General features: G+C 37.1%; 2 protein-coding genes across 2 annotated transcripts in view; one reads left to right on the forward strand and one right to left on the reverse strand.

Moving 5' to 3' along the window:
• Positions 1 to 54: 54 nt before the first annotated feature.
• LOC126374392 (minor histocompatibility antigen H13) lies at positions 55 to 10278 on the reverse strand. Its single transcript, XM_050021019.1, has 6 exons — positions 9996 to 10278; positions 7249 to 7430; positions 6295 to 6469; positions 5414 to 5597; positions 4188 to 4497; positions 55 to 3609 (listed from the first exon to the last, which is right to left on the reverse strand). The coding sequence occupies exons 1-6, from the start codon at positions 10185 to 10187 to the stop codon at positions 3543 to 3545; spliced, it is 1110 nt and encodes a 369-aa protein (XP_049876976.1). The 5' UTR covers positions 10188 to 10278; the 3' UTR covers positions 55 to 3542.
• Positions 10279 to 10534: 256 nt separating this feature from the next.
• LOC126374329 (WD repeat-containing protein CG11141) overlaps positions 10535 to 14124 on the forward strand; it is a 32071-nt gene continuing 28481 nt past the window's right edge. The window contains exons 1-2 of the mRNA XM_050020900.1: positions 10535 to 10894; positions 13118 to 13281. Of these exons, the coding sequence (XP_049876857.1) occupies positions 10670 to 10894; positions 13118 to 13281 (389 nt within the window). The 5' untranslated portion in view covers positions 10535 to 10669. The remainder of the gene's footprint in view (positions 10895 to 13117; positions 13282 to 14124) is intronic.

The raw sequence follows: 14124 nt of genomic DNA on the forward strand, positions 1-14124 counted from the left end.
CGGCTTAATACGAGTATTTCCAATACTCATGTGTATAAAATGAAACAACAAAAGTTATGTACACATTTTACCCTCTTTTATTATTATTTTATAACGTTTACATTGGCGAGTGTTTGTCACCAAGTCAGCCCTCATCGTTCCTAGTACAAATACCGTATTACAATGTAGGTGATTATCTTTACATTAATTGATAGAATTCGGAATTTTGTCGTTCCACCGATAGCTCTGTACAAAATTGACAAATAATTATCTAAGACAATATTATTTATTTGGCTAATAAGCTCGCTGCACACAGAAATCTGTTGCGGCGCCGTTCCATAGACAATCCCGCTCCATGGCGCTCAACCAAGGTTTGACAAGTATAAGGTAATATACAAGAAGTTAAAATTACACTCGCTACCCTTATCATACCGGTATGATATTACGGTACCGATTTCCTATCGGTCCGTAAAATCGGTACAGTAATTTTTCAACCCCTGTAGGGCTCACAGGCTCACATGCCCAACGTGATATATATTTTTTTAATTTTATCGATTCTGAATTTCTGACGATAAAATTATGTCGTTTTGTCGCTTGGTGCTAATATGTGAACCCAAATAAATCATGCCATTCTGTCAAAATACGAACAAAATCACGTGACACGCGGCACGCATGTTAGGGGAAAAAACATACTTATCGATTTCGAAAAAAAATATTGAATCGATTGATAATATAATATATTTTATCACGTTGCGCATATCAGCGCTGCTCGCAACACACGGCGCTGGCGGTACTTCTGTGTATGAGACCTTTATAAATGTTAGTTTTGTTTTTAGCGGTTCAATAAATATATATTGTCTTAAAAATAATTTAACATATTGTGTGCGTTGAGGATTTGGCAAAAATAAATATTATTTTCGATTTTGCCGCCATATTGTCCAGTTTTTTTTTTGCGGTGGATACGACGTTAATCATACATACATACTTTCTATTAAATTACAAGTACAGTGCGAAACGTAGGTCTAATTTAAACGTACATACTTGATATACATAAAGATAATTTATATAGATAAATTATGTAAAATTGTGCCCGGAATGTCTTTTTGTAACTTTTTAAAGATTTTTCATTGATGACTAAGGATATTAATCCGTGGAACTATGGAATAAAATAATTATCTTATGAAAATCTTAAGATTAGAATATACTAAAGGTGATAACTCATTGATTTTCATTTTCAAGAATTAAAATACCTTTTTTTACCTTTGATGGGTTAGCTCTTGGCCCCAGACTTGCCCGAAGGCATTGACGAGGCCTAAGATGGAGCGAGTTCGCCCAGTAGGTGCCTGTTCACTCTGACCTTGAAAGCACCCGGGTTATATGCATTCGGAAATACAGAAGACGGCAGAGAATTCCACTCCCTAGCAGTGCGCATAATGAAGGACGATGTGAAGCGTTTTTATCAGGGACTGTTTCAACAATTGCTGACTAATTATCGTGATAACTCCTTGGTTTAGTGTCTGATAACAGTAGCACTATCTGCCAGATAAATTCCGTAATGGCTATCAGATTATTAATTAGATTATACTCGCTCCTTGTTCGAGAGGTATTTACAGTGTAGTCTACGTCTCTACACTGTAAATACCTCTCGAACAAGGAGCTTCGTATAATTGAGATAGAACTTCACTTACAGGTAAGTTCGTTTAATCTCATAATTATACAATGTCTAAACAAGACAGCATATCAAGTACGTACGATGAGCTATAAAGTTAAATCCAGATTGGTGCTGATTTCTGCAGACGCAAACATAATTTTAATTTAGTTCGACAGAAAACTAGCTCTATCTTGCACTCATCGTAAGTGAAGGACCCCACTATTATTTAAAGCTGTCATATTATAGTTCTTCTTCTTATCGTGTGGTATGAAAAAAAAGTTTTGTCTGCCCGAATCGGCACCATTTTGTTATAATAATTTTCTCTCCACTAAGCGGCACTTACATTACAGTATGAGGAATTTTTACATTGATAATTCTAAAGGGATGTGACAGCATTCTAGACGTCGGTAACTCAGGGAAGCGAACATATCGAAAGACAACAAAAATAAAACTTAATAAACTATAATTCTCTCGCTCTAACATGGTGCGTATGACAGAGAGCTCAGCCTAAGAGACTCATCAGGCCTCATACACCTTTTCCAGATGATTTATACAGTGTCTAAGAGGCACTTTGTTTCATGACTATAATTATAAGCCACCAGCTGTCCGACGCACCACGTTATAACGTTAAATATATAATAATATTTTCACATTTCTCGTTTGAAACAAAACTTTTATATACAATGATTCAATTCAATTTCTACTAAAAATATCTAACATAAAATAGCGAACAGAAAAAAACAGTATAAAAAAATAGTTTATGAAAAAAAAAACCAACATTAAGTTGGTAGGAATTGTATTAAAAATATAATTTATTTATGTTTAAATCGGTCTAAAAACGTTTAACATACAACCTATTTTCAATATAATTATGCGTATAGCACATCTGTGCCCGTTCATCTGTACGTGTACGTTACATTTATACTAGCATGAGCCAATCATTGGAAGATTTTAGTTTTTATTAGGAAGTGTACAATTGAACGTCAATACAATATTATATAAATCATATTTTCACTTGACTGCCAAAATATATTAGAATCTTTTGTATTGCAATTTGTGCGTTTGAAATTTAAACTTCTCTTCAGTGCTCACTAAAATTATACATCGGATACCTACGGGTAATTTAAATTAAAACACCATTATGTCTGTGCAAATGCATACTTATTTAAGTAATATTCTTTCGGGCGTGCTAATTTTTATATATTTATTTTATAATTAACATTTTCTTTATATATTATATATTTAAATAGATCTAATCTTCCATTCAAACCGCTTTCTCATATACTTTGGCTGCCAAGTCGCAAAAGAATTAAAAAACATTAGCAAATGCACTTTTGCTTTTAAAATAAAAATGCATGGATAAGTCACATTATCTTGGCTTGAACACGACATCTTTAAAACAAGGTATATAATTTAGTACGTCACATTTACATAAACAGAAGTCCCACAGCCGGATACAAGTGTGCCCTCAAACAACCGGAGCAGGTAACATGCTAGACTACGCTATCCCATTGCCGATTACGGAGCTATTTATTTACATTTATTAAACAGCGGTAAAATTGAGCTTTTTATTAAGTCGGCCATCTTGTTTTAACTCATTGATGGCACAAAATGGCGGATAAAATTTGCTAGTGACGCGGCAATGAAGTTTAAAATACCTTCGCTAGACTGTCAAGTTTTAGAAGATATTTTGCTACGTGTAGATGTTATGTTTTTTATTTAGATTTGTGCTTCGTCTAAATTATTTTCACGTCAACGTGCTTGCACTGAAATAGGCATGATCTAATGTGTGTATGAAACTGTAACCTCATATTAAAGATGTCGTAGACAGCCATGGTCCCCCGTTGTCATGCTGTAGAAAAATAAACTTTATGTACTCGGAACACGGCGGTTTGTGCTGTATGTTTTCTCTCTACTCAGTCTTTTTCGACTTGCTGCTTTCTGCTGTTGGTTCCACTAGCGCGGGCTGGTCTTCGTAGCTGTGGAAAGGAATTGAACGCAATGGGTTAGTGACATCATACCGAAAAAAAATTAGCATGTCTACTTAACTGGTACTAAAATCGATGGTAAGTGTATTACTTGTCGGAAATGTTTAATTAAGATTTTGAGTTTATGCAGCGCCGCAAGGTAAATCGAACAACTCGAATAGTCGCTAGACTACGTATATTGTACATATAGACTACGACGATTCAGACCATGACTCTGAGTTGATATCAAGTGGAATTTCCTAATGGAAAATTCATGTTTTTTTTTAATTATTTTCAGTCCCATATTCCTGCATAGAACCGAAATTTAAAATAAAAAAAAATAGATGACAAGTTATTAGAATCATAATTAAAAATAGAACCATGAACTTTCCTATAATTGTTTTGTTATTAGTTCAAAAATTCATGAAAATTCTTGTTTTTTTTAATTATTTTTAATTCTATACCTTTGCGACGGAAAATTTCACTTGTTATCTTATCATGGTCTGAATCATCCCTCAAAGTTTTTGTTACGACGTCAATAACACTGTATCTATCATATCATTAGTTTAATAAGACGAAGATCAACTTACCTAAACAAAGCATTGATGTCTCCTCTGAGCAGTGCGAGGGTCAAGGGTGTGCCGAGACAGGCCGGCACTAGGTACAGCAGGGCTGGCTGAGCGTGCTTGAACACATGCATCACCAATATAGTCGCCAACAAGCCCAGTATATACGCGGAGAATGTGGCTCTGAAGTAGAACTCTGAGCCGCGTTTGAGACTCTTGTCGAAGCGCAGCAACAGGGCGATGAAGATGCCAGGCACGACGATGTCGCCAAGTCCCAACATCGCGAAGTTGCTCGCGTTCAGCCCGTTGATCAGCAGGTCTTGCGGGAATACCACTGGAATTAAAGCAGCCAGCATCAGCCTCCGTGGTCCGGGTTCGGTTCCCGATGGGGACATCGTCGAAATCACTTTTTAGTTTGGTAAGGACTTTTCAGGCTTGAATCACCTGATTGTCTGAAAAAGTAATTCCGTGCTTCGGAGGGCACGTTAAGCCGTTGGCTGTAGAAACACCTCCGCTAACCTGCAGTGGAGCAGCGTGGTGGAATATGCTCCATACCCCCTCCGGTTAATTGAGGGGAGGCCTGTGCCCAGCAGTGGGATGTATATAGGCTGTTTATGTTATGTATGTTTAGTATCAGGTTTTTGAAGCACACATCTTCCTAGCGAGCGTTATCACGTTTTTTTCACAGGATTCGCTTCCTAACCTGAAGATTTGACAGGTCCGGTTTGAGTAGATCGTACTGAACCTTTTCTAAGGACATCTCCAATTTGGTCAATGTACGTCCTTCTAAGGCTTGCCGTGCCAGCTCTACCACCAACCTTATGTAATCCATACCGCTATACCGCTTTCGTAATCCTATTATCCTTCATCCGCTCTGTGTCCAAACCAACTTAACATTTCCTTCTCAATCTTAGTCACTATACTGTCTTTTACACCACATCTCTCTCTTATCACACTGTTTCTCACTTTATCACTCATAATATAACATGAATCCCACTTTTTCTCACTTTATCACTCGTAATATAGCATGAATCCCACTCTTTCTCACTCTATCACTCATAATACAACACGAATCCCACTCTTTCTCACTCTATCACTCATAATATAACATGAATCCCACTCTTTCTCACTTTATCACTCGTAATATAGCATGAATCCCACTCTTTCTCACTTTATCACTCATAATATAACACGAATCCCACTCTTTCTCACTCTATCACTCATAATTACAACATGAATCATCGACTCACGTTTAATAGGCGCCTCGAAGGACTTGGCGACGGTGACCATGACGTTGGTGCCGAACACCCAGAAGATGTCGTAGAGGAACAGGCCACAGAGCAGGATGCAGCCGGTGACCACGTTGTTCAGGTGCAGCAGCTCCACGCCGTTGATCGCGAACGCTATGCCGAAGAGGTTGTTCGCGATCCAGTGCTGTGGGGGTAAAATCATTCTTCTTATCTTATTTAGCCTATACGATCCCACTGCTGGGCAAAGGCCTCCCCTTGATTAAAAAAAAAACATTCATCAAATCAAAATCAAATAAAATCAAATATACTTTATTGCACAGAACTAAATTTCAACAATCAGACTAAACATAACACATGAATACAGTACAATTTGGGCGGCCTTATTGCTCTAGCAACCACCAAAAGGAAACAAACATTTACAAACAACTTGGATGCGGGATGGTGCAACAAAAAAATAAATACATATTCATGTCACCTAGTCATCGTCATCTCCCTAGCGTTATCCCGTTTGCCACAGGGTCCGCTTACCCAACCTGAAGATTTGACAGGTCCGATTTTTTACAGAAGCGACTGCCTGTCTGACCTTCCAACCCGCGAAGGGGAAACCAGCCCAATACAGGTTAGGTCACTTACCTCCGTAAATGCATTTCTCGGGAATGTGGCTCATGTAACGACTACTTACTTACATCTGTAAGTAACGGCTTAACGTGCCCTCCGAAGCACGTAATCACCTTACAATCAGGACTGCAATGTCGTTACCAAACAAAGAACAGTCTCACAAAGTGAAGTGAAAATGTCCCCATCGGGAATCGAACCCGGATCTCCTGGGCCCACCGCTCTTACAACAACAACAGACCTCCTTTAACAGTCCAAAAACCAACCTTCTTGAAGAGGTACCAGGCGCCGAGACAGAGCGAGATGAGCAGGCAGATGACGTCATAGGAGGAGAACTTGTAGTTGACGATGTCGGTGCGCGCGTCCCTGTCGCCGCGCGTGAAGTGGATGTGGTACGGTACGTTAGGGATCGACGCCGGGACCACTAGGGCGATTATTGGGCTGTGGGGACAAACGTTACTGGTTACAATCAATGATGGCAATTTTCCCGTTGAAAAAACTCCTCAATACTAAGGACACTGGTTAATTTCATGTTTTTAATGTGCCTATCCGTTAAATTCTTAAATTTCATGTTTTAATGTGCCGTCTAATATTTGTTAAGTTCATATTCTATTTTTTTTTCCTTTCCTTGTTGTTTTTTATATAGCTTAATTTAAGTTGTTAAATTTTTAAAGTTTAGGATACTCAATTTTGTTATTTTCATGTTATTTAAGTTCCACTTTTCGGCCAATGGTCTTGTAGCGAAAGTAGCAATAAATAAAAAAAATAAAAAATAAGGACACTGGCTGCTTTTCCTTACAAATTGTTCTTTCTTGTACTCTGATTCCGTCTGCCTAATGATTAGCAGCAATAAAGCTCTTCTTACATAACTTATGCGCCTTTTTGACGGTACATCCCTGGTTATAACCCTCGCAATAGACAAGCTTGTTTCAATCCAGGCCAAAGCTTCTGGTCTCTATATTTACCTGGATTTGTAATTAGTACTTCAAAATAAGCTTTCTGTAGACCAATTAAATGTTTTTATCTATCCATCTATTTATGTTTTGCCGAGGTTTTTCTTGCAGCTTCTTTTCCCCGGCTATACAGGTTGTGAGAAGCTGCAGTAGTTTTAGGCGGATGAGACGTTCGTTATGTAAAAATTGACAATTCAAAGTGTAACTATGTTACCTACTGAATAAAGATATTTTTGAATTTGAATATGTATTAAGTATAATACTAACCTGAGGAGATGGCTCAACGCGAGCACCCCGAGGAAGAAGAAGTACCCAGTAAGCAGCAGGTTGATGTACTCCTTGGAGAAGAACTGGAAGAACACGTAGAGCGCAAACAGAGCGCAGGACGCGATCACGGGGAACATGAGTGCGTCCTTGTTGGACATCGTCTCCGCGCGCTCGCCGGACTCCTGCAAACAAACAGACACAATTTTGTATATAACATAAGTATGTTATGTTACAGCCTCCGTCGTCTAGTGGTTAGAGCGTTAGGCTCACGATCTGGAGGTCCGGGTTCGATTCCCGATGGGGACATTGTCGAAATCACTTTGTGAGACTGTCCTTTGTTTGGTAAGGACTTTTCAGGCTTGAATCACCTGATTGACCGAAAAAGTAAGATGATTCCGTGCTTCGGAAGGCACGTTAAGCCGTTGGTCCCGGCTATTAGCCGTAAAAACACCTTCACCAACTCGCAGTGGAGCAGCGTGGTGGAGTATGCTCCATACCCCCTCCGGTTGATTGAGGGGAGGCCTGTGACCAGCAGTGGGACATATAATCCGACTAAATTAAGTTGACAACATGTTACCGCGTTAACACGTTAACGGCCTCTGTGGTCCAGTGGTTAAGCGTTGGGCTCACGATCCGGAGGTCCCGGGTTCGAATCCTGGCGGGAACACATCACAAAAATCACTTTGTGATCCCTAATTTGGCTAGGACATTACAGGCTGATCACCTGATTGTCCGAAAGTAAGATGATTCGTGTTTCAGAAAGCACGTTAAGCCGTTGGTCCCTGTTACTACTTACTGATGAAAGTTAGTAATTGTTACATGAGCCATGTCAGGGGCCTTTGGCGGCTCGATAATAACCCTGACACTAGGGTTGCTGAGGTTGGTAATCCACCTCATAATCCACATGATAGAAGACAACACGTTTAACCGTTTGTATACTAATGAGATACCTATGTGATTCAGCCTGGGATATTAATTTATTCTCTTATTCATTTTAAAATTAACAGCTGTCAATCATTTCTCCTTTTCCTTTTCGGTGTACATGAAAACGACAGGTATAACTTAAAATAAAATTAGGAGGTGTCTGCAGGAATCAGGGCCATAGAGGTGCTAAGAGTATACTGGTTAGAGCAGAATATCCTAAACAAAGATGATTAAAGTGACATACCTCTCGTCTCTTTCATCCTAAGCTGTATACCGTTAGTGCGAAAGAGACAATACATATTTCTCATTTCTTTTATTGCCTCCTAATCCAGCATAGGAGGGAGTGTTTATAATTTTCAACTTTGTTTTTTAAGTTAGATTAAAAAACCAGTATAATTTCTTGTGCATTCATTAAGATGCATGTGAATTAACTTACAAACATTTAAATGACATTCTTATCATGTTGTTTATGCCAACAAGTTCTTTTATTTATTCATAACTTAGCATTTTTAGTCAGTATAAACTCTTTTAAAATAGAAGTAAACTCTTAGAAAATAAACTGCTTAGAAAGTGGCAATTTTCATGAAATTCTTATCAGTGGAAGTAGAAAAACAAGTTTGGCTACACAGTCAGTCATGTTTGAACACAGTGTCCATAATTAATAAATAAATAAATAAAAGTGTATGTACATGAAAGGAAATTTTCAGTGTCATATAGATTGATATTTATTAGGATTTGATACATAAAATAAGACTTATTAGTTAGGCACATAGATTAGATTCCACCACAAACAAATTTGTTAACAAGGGTCATAATAATAATCTCATAATTAGGTAATTACTTTTAAGTTATTAGTCATTCCACTGGTATTTTCTAACTTACAGATATAAAAAAAATCAATTATGTTTTATGAGTGAAAGTAATATCTCCTCTCAAACATTTGCAGAAAAAAAAATAAAGATTTAGATTTTGACTAAAAATATTATTTAGTGTACATTGCATGCTATTTTCACCTATAATTAGGGTAAAAATTACGATATTATTTTATATTATTCACAGATTTGTTGTTAACTCTTTTCATGGTCATTAATAAATAAATAAAATCAAATACGGAGAGGTGGTTCTAACCCAGGACAAAGAAATTTACATCACTTTCTATTTTATGCTCCACTCACTGAGTGGGTTTTCCTTGTCTAGTTTTTTGGTGTGAATTTCATCAAATTCAATAGGTGCTATACATACACTTTGAATCGTCATTTTTTTACATAACAAACGTCTCATCTACCTAAAACTACTACTACATCATAATACAGGCATCCTTAGGTGCTAATGACTAACACCAGTACATACATACATTTTAACAACTTGTTTCCTTTTACAAGTTAAGAATGTGGTAATTTTGCCATTGCTTAAGGGAGTTAATCCTAAAAAGTAAAATAATCTCTAAAGTTAACAGTAATTTTACATATCAAATAGGTACAATGTTAGGATGAATTGACTTGTAAGTATTTCGAACAACTCATTTAAATTAAAATGAATTATGTTCTATCAAAATTAAGTTCAAAGTACCAAATTATAAATTGCCCTACAATTATATTACATATTGTAACAGAGATTTTTATTTAGGGATTTTAATTAAAAGATAGGTTCATAAATAGTTCGTTTAACATAATATTAATTAATGTATGCAGTCTGCGGCGTGTTTGCGAAGGGCATAATATGCCACGGCGATAGGACGTGCCGTCACCTTATTGGGCTCATTTTTTTCGGTGTATAAAGCACAAAAACGATAAGAATGACTAAGAAATGGAAGATATACTGACCTTTTGCTCCTTCAGATACTTCACAGATCGAAAAGATCCAAAGAATATCGGTAAAATAGCCATAACAACTAAACTCAAGTAGGCAATAGCAATTCCCTCAATACTCGCTGGTGGCTTATCCGTGACATTTTTGATGGTTTCTCTAACAGTCTCCTCTATAGTTATCGGGATTTCTGCAGCAGATTCAGCCATTTCGATAAAAAACTTCGCCAAAAATAAGGAATGAAATGGCTTTTGGCTTTTGATGACGGACACACTTTGACAAGAAAATGACAAGTGTACAGTTTTGTTTATTATGTTGGTACTGAAAGTGATTGCATCACAAAAACCGAAAATAGGTCTATTTTTACGGTTTTGTATACCCAATCGGGGTTATTTTAAAAGATTAAAGTCAGTATTAAAACTATAATATAGAAAATAAATTCTATAAGAATGAAAACGACAGTACAAAAATCAATAAACCGTTTATGAAACGAAGTAATGTCCAAGACATCACTACGTAATTAGTGGCTGTATGTTGGCTAGACTGTCCGTCAAAATCAGCCAGTGCACGGGCACTTTCGTAGTTTCGCACTTTCGCTTTTACAAACAGAAAATGTGTTTATTACAATAAATCATGTTTAAAATCCTGTAAACTTCATTCTTTTACACATTCCAGCATAAATATTATAAAAATGGAGGTGACTGGAGGCGCAGAAGAGGGTTTCGTCCGGGAATGGACACCTTGTTCGCATATTTTGAATCTCATACCTCCTCGGATCCAAAATGGGTTGTTTTCTAGTGAATTGTGTTTGACTTGTGTGGATGCGTGCAGCGAGTACATAGCGCTGGGCACGAACGTGGGGCTGGTGTACTGGTACGACAGGAAAAAGGGCAACATTCAGCGGCTGCGATGCGAGGTGAGTTAAGTAAACAACACATATGTTAAGCAGCTTTCGTTCGCCTTGTAATACTTAACGGGGCTATTATATAGATACAATACAGTTGTCTGCTTATTATAATACACTTGCTGCTTTCTATACCATTCTACCTTCTGTTGATTGAGAGAGAAGCCCTATTTAGCCTTTTAAAGGTATGTTACAATGCTTACTTTTTAGTGAAGTCACTTATTCGCATTCAAATACGTATAGTACATACAGTAACATAAGTATAATGTGTTAGTATACTGCTGGTGCCCTAGCAACACACAAAACTTAACAATGAATCACCAAGGCTTGGGAAGTCCTATGGAGGTACTTTACCAAGTTGAAAGCTTTATTATTTCATTATTGCTTGTACTAAAGAGGAAATGAGAAATTGTATCTCATGCATTTTTACCTATTTGTTAATATTAATTAACAGCTATAAAGTCTAAACTACGGAATTCTAAAAAAAAAAAATAGGTTTGAATTTATGTTTAGATAATAGATAATTGATATCAAATGGTTTCTATGATTTGTGCTGGTTATTGGCAATAGGATTGTCCCCTATTACATGGGACTTAAACATAACTGGGGATGAGTGGGTATAAACATAAAAAAATAAAAAATATAAACATGCATTCTATTCTCCTCTGCCTACCCCTTCATGGATATAGGCTCACATAACGATAGCATCACTGCTATGTTATATTATTCATTATCATTAATATTCAAAAATATTGCAAAATTGCAAACTTCATGAAAATATCTACCCCCAATTTTTTCTTACCAATATTTTATATTCATGTATTTGCCTGATAAGTAGTGATTATATTATCGTTATATTTTTCCTTGCTATATTTACATACATACATACATACATAAACTCACGCCCGTAATCCCTAATGGGGTGGGCAGAGCCACAAGTAATCAAAGACAACTTGCAGCCACTGTTGATACGAAGTCCAAAGATGGATATGATGAACCTTATGGTGATAAGGGATCAGCCAGGGGGCTATATTTACAATAAAGAATTACTATTATATAACTGTAAAATACCACAAAAAGTTAGAAGAACATGTTATTCTTGGTACATGAAACTGTGGTTTCTAAGTCGTGAATTGTACAACAAAAGGCATAAGAAACAGTTGAGTAACCATCCAAATCCCTTAGCAACTATGCTGTTGGAAGCTAGCAACAGGGTGAAGAGGCTCAAAAGGAAGGATGTTCTTGGGTGCTGAGTACTATGGAAGATGGTGGCATTGGTTGCTTTACTTCTAACTAATCAATAATCACACATCAAATCTGATTAAAGTCTTGCGAGTGATTGCAGATATAAATAAAAAAAATGTCGCCAATTTTAGCTTAAAAATCCCTTAAGGGTTAAGAAAAACATTAAATAAAACTTGTTTACAAGTTGACTGTAGAACAATTATAAAAACATGTTTGGTGTTAGATAAAACAGTATATATTAAGATAGTGTGCTCAGTAAAGTCAACAGCCTTATCTTCAAAGGAACTAGATTACATGCTTGTGGCCAATATACTTTATTTGGAAATTGAGGCACTTTTAAATTTTACATTCAATACAAATTTATTTTTGAATCTTTATTTAGTAGGTAACATAGTTACAATTTGAATTGTCATTTTTTACATAAGAACGTCTCATCCACCTAAAACTATTGTTGTTACTCACAACCTGTATAGCCGGGGAAAAGAAGCTGCAAGAAAAACCTCATTAGAGCATTGGAATCAGAATCTAAATGATTAAACATAATTATCATGGATAAACTTGTTGAAGGTCAATTTGTCATTTTTAATCTATGTTCATGTTCGGAAGGAGCAAGTCACAGGGACTGGAACCTGGAACCTGACAAAGGGCAACAGTAACTATCAGTACTATTCAGAGGCGCAGGATTGGAGTCCTAGTATGGCTTTGTAATAGACTACTCTGGGCGCCATCCCACTTGCGTCAGACAGAGTACTGCGGGGCGGAAGGCAAGAGGGAAACCACTGCTCTATTTTTCCCTAAAAAAGTAGCATGGAAAATTCTGCACCGACAAGAGTGTGGCTCTTAAATTAATGATGATGAATCTATGTTATTTCACAAAGTGTTGCCTCTGAGGAGATGAAATGACAAAAAACTGCAACAGCAACACATCTGTTATCCATTTGTAATTGGTGTTGATATTGACAATTATTTCAGAATCTCGTATATTTTCAGGCAACAACAAGCCCCATCACATTTGTGAAGATAGTAAGCACGGTGGACTACATGGTGGGGGCAGGGAACGCCGCGGGACAAGTCACTGTTTTCCAAATACCGAAGGAGCACCCAGAGAATGTACCTGACACTTTCAAACCCAAAGTGGAACCAAAAGTAGAAAGGTAATCTCTTCTAACATGTATTGTTCTTTTTACTTGTATACCCTTGTACGGGTAACGTTATCGCGTGCGACGCGGTACATAACGAGAGCTTTGACCAATAGACATAGCAAATACTGTCTACTTATTTAAACCATAATCTTGCTTGTTGGAGAGGAGCCCTGTATTCATGGCACAGAAACTGCGCCGCGCTGTCCGTAAATTATATCATATTAATATGATAAATTGATCAAAACAAACAGATTATGTGACAGTAATGGATTTATGAGCTTTAGATAAATACAATAAACTCTATTTATATAGTATGTAGTTTAACAGTAATGGATTGATAAGCAATTAGTAATTACTAATGGAAGTTAAAGTACTGGAAAGAGTTGAAGAAAAAAGAACCATAATGAAGACTATAGAGAACCGGACAGGAAATATGATTGGCCACCTGATACGACACGATTCATTTATAACAAACATCATAGAAGGGAAGAGTGGAAGGGGTAGACCTAGGAGAATATTTATGAAACAAATAAAAGAAAAGGTGCAGATCGTGTCGTATCAGGAGGTGAAGGATTTGGCGGGGAGAAAAGAGGAATGGCAATCGCCATTCTCCAATCGTCACTCCACCGACAAGAGCGCAGCTCTTAAGTAAAGAGAGAGAGAATGGAAGTTATATCATAGCATAGAGTAAGGAATAATACTACGTATAGAACGGTACCCTCCGCTCCCCACCAGCGGCTTAGCTAGGTTTACCTCACCCCCCTTCGAACATAGTTTTTAAACTTGAATCGTGAAGATTGCGCGCAGACTGGTTTTTATCACTTCAGTTTATACATGTGTCCGTGTAAAATGAGG

This window comes from Pectinophora gossypiella, chromosome 17 (assembly GCF_024362695.1).
Source record: "Pectinophora gossypiella chromosome 17, ilPecGoss1.1, whole genome shotgun sequence".
NCBI classification, from domain to species: Eukaryota; Metazoa; Arthropoda; class Insecta; order Lepidoptera; family Gelechiidae; genus Pectinophora; species Pectinophora gossypiella.

Excerpts from the sequence above, each read along its gene's own strand:
- LOC126374392 (XM_050021019.1), bottom strand. The coding sequence starts at position 10,187 with ATGGCTGAATCTGCTGCAGAAATCCCGATAACTATAGAGGAGACTGTT. Across the intron at positions 4,498-5,413 it reads CTTCGAGGCGCCTATTAAAC|TGGTATTCCCGCAAGACCTG; the intron begins GTGAGTCGATGA and ends CTTTAATTCCAG. Across the intron at positions 3,610-4,187 it reads GACATCAATGCTTTGTTTAG|CTACGAAGACCAGCCCGCGC; the intron begins GTAAGTTGATCT and ends TCCTTTCCACAG.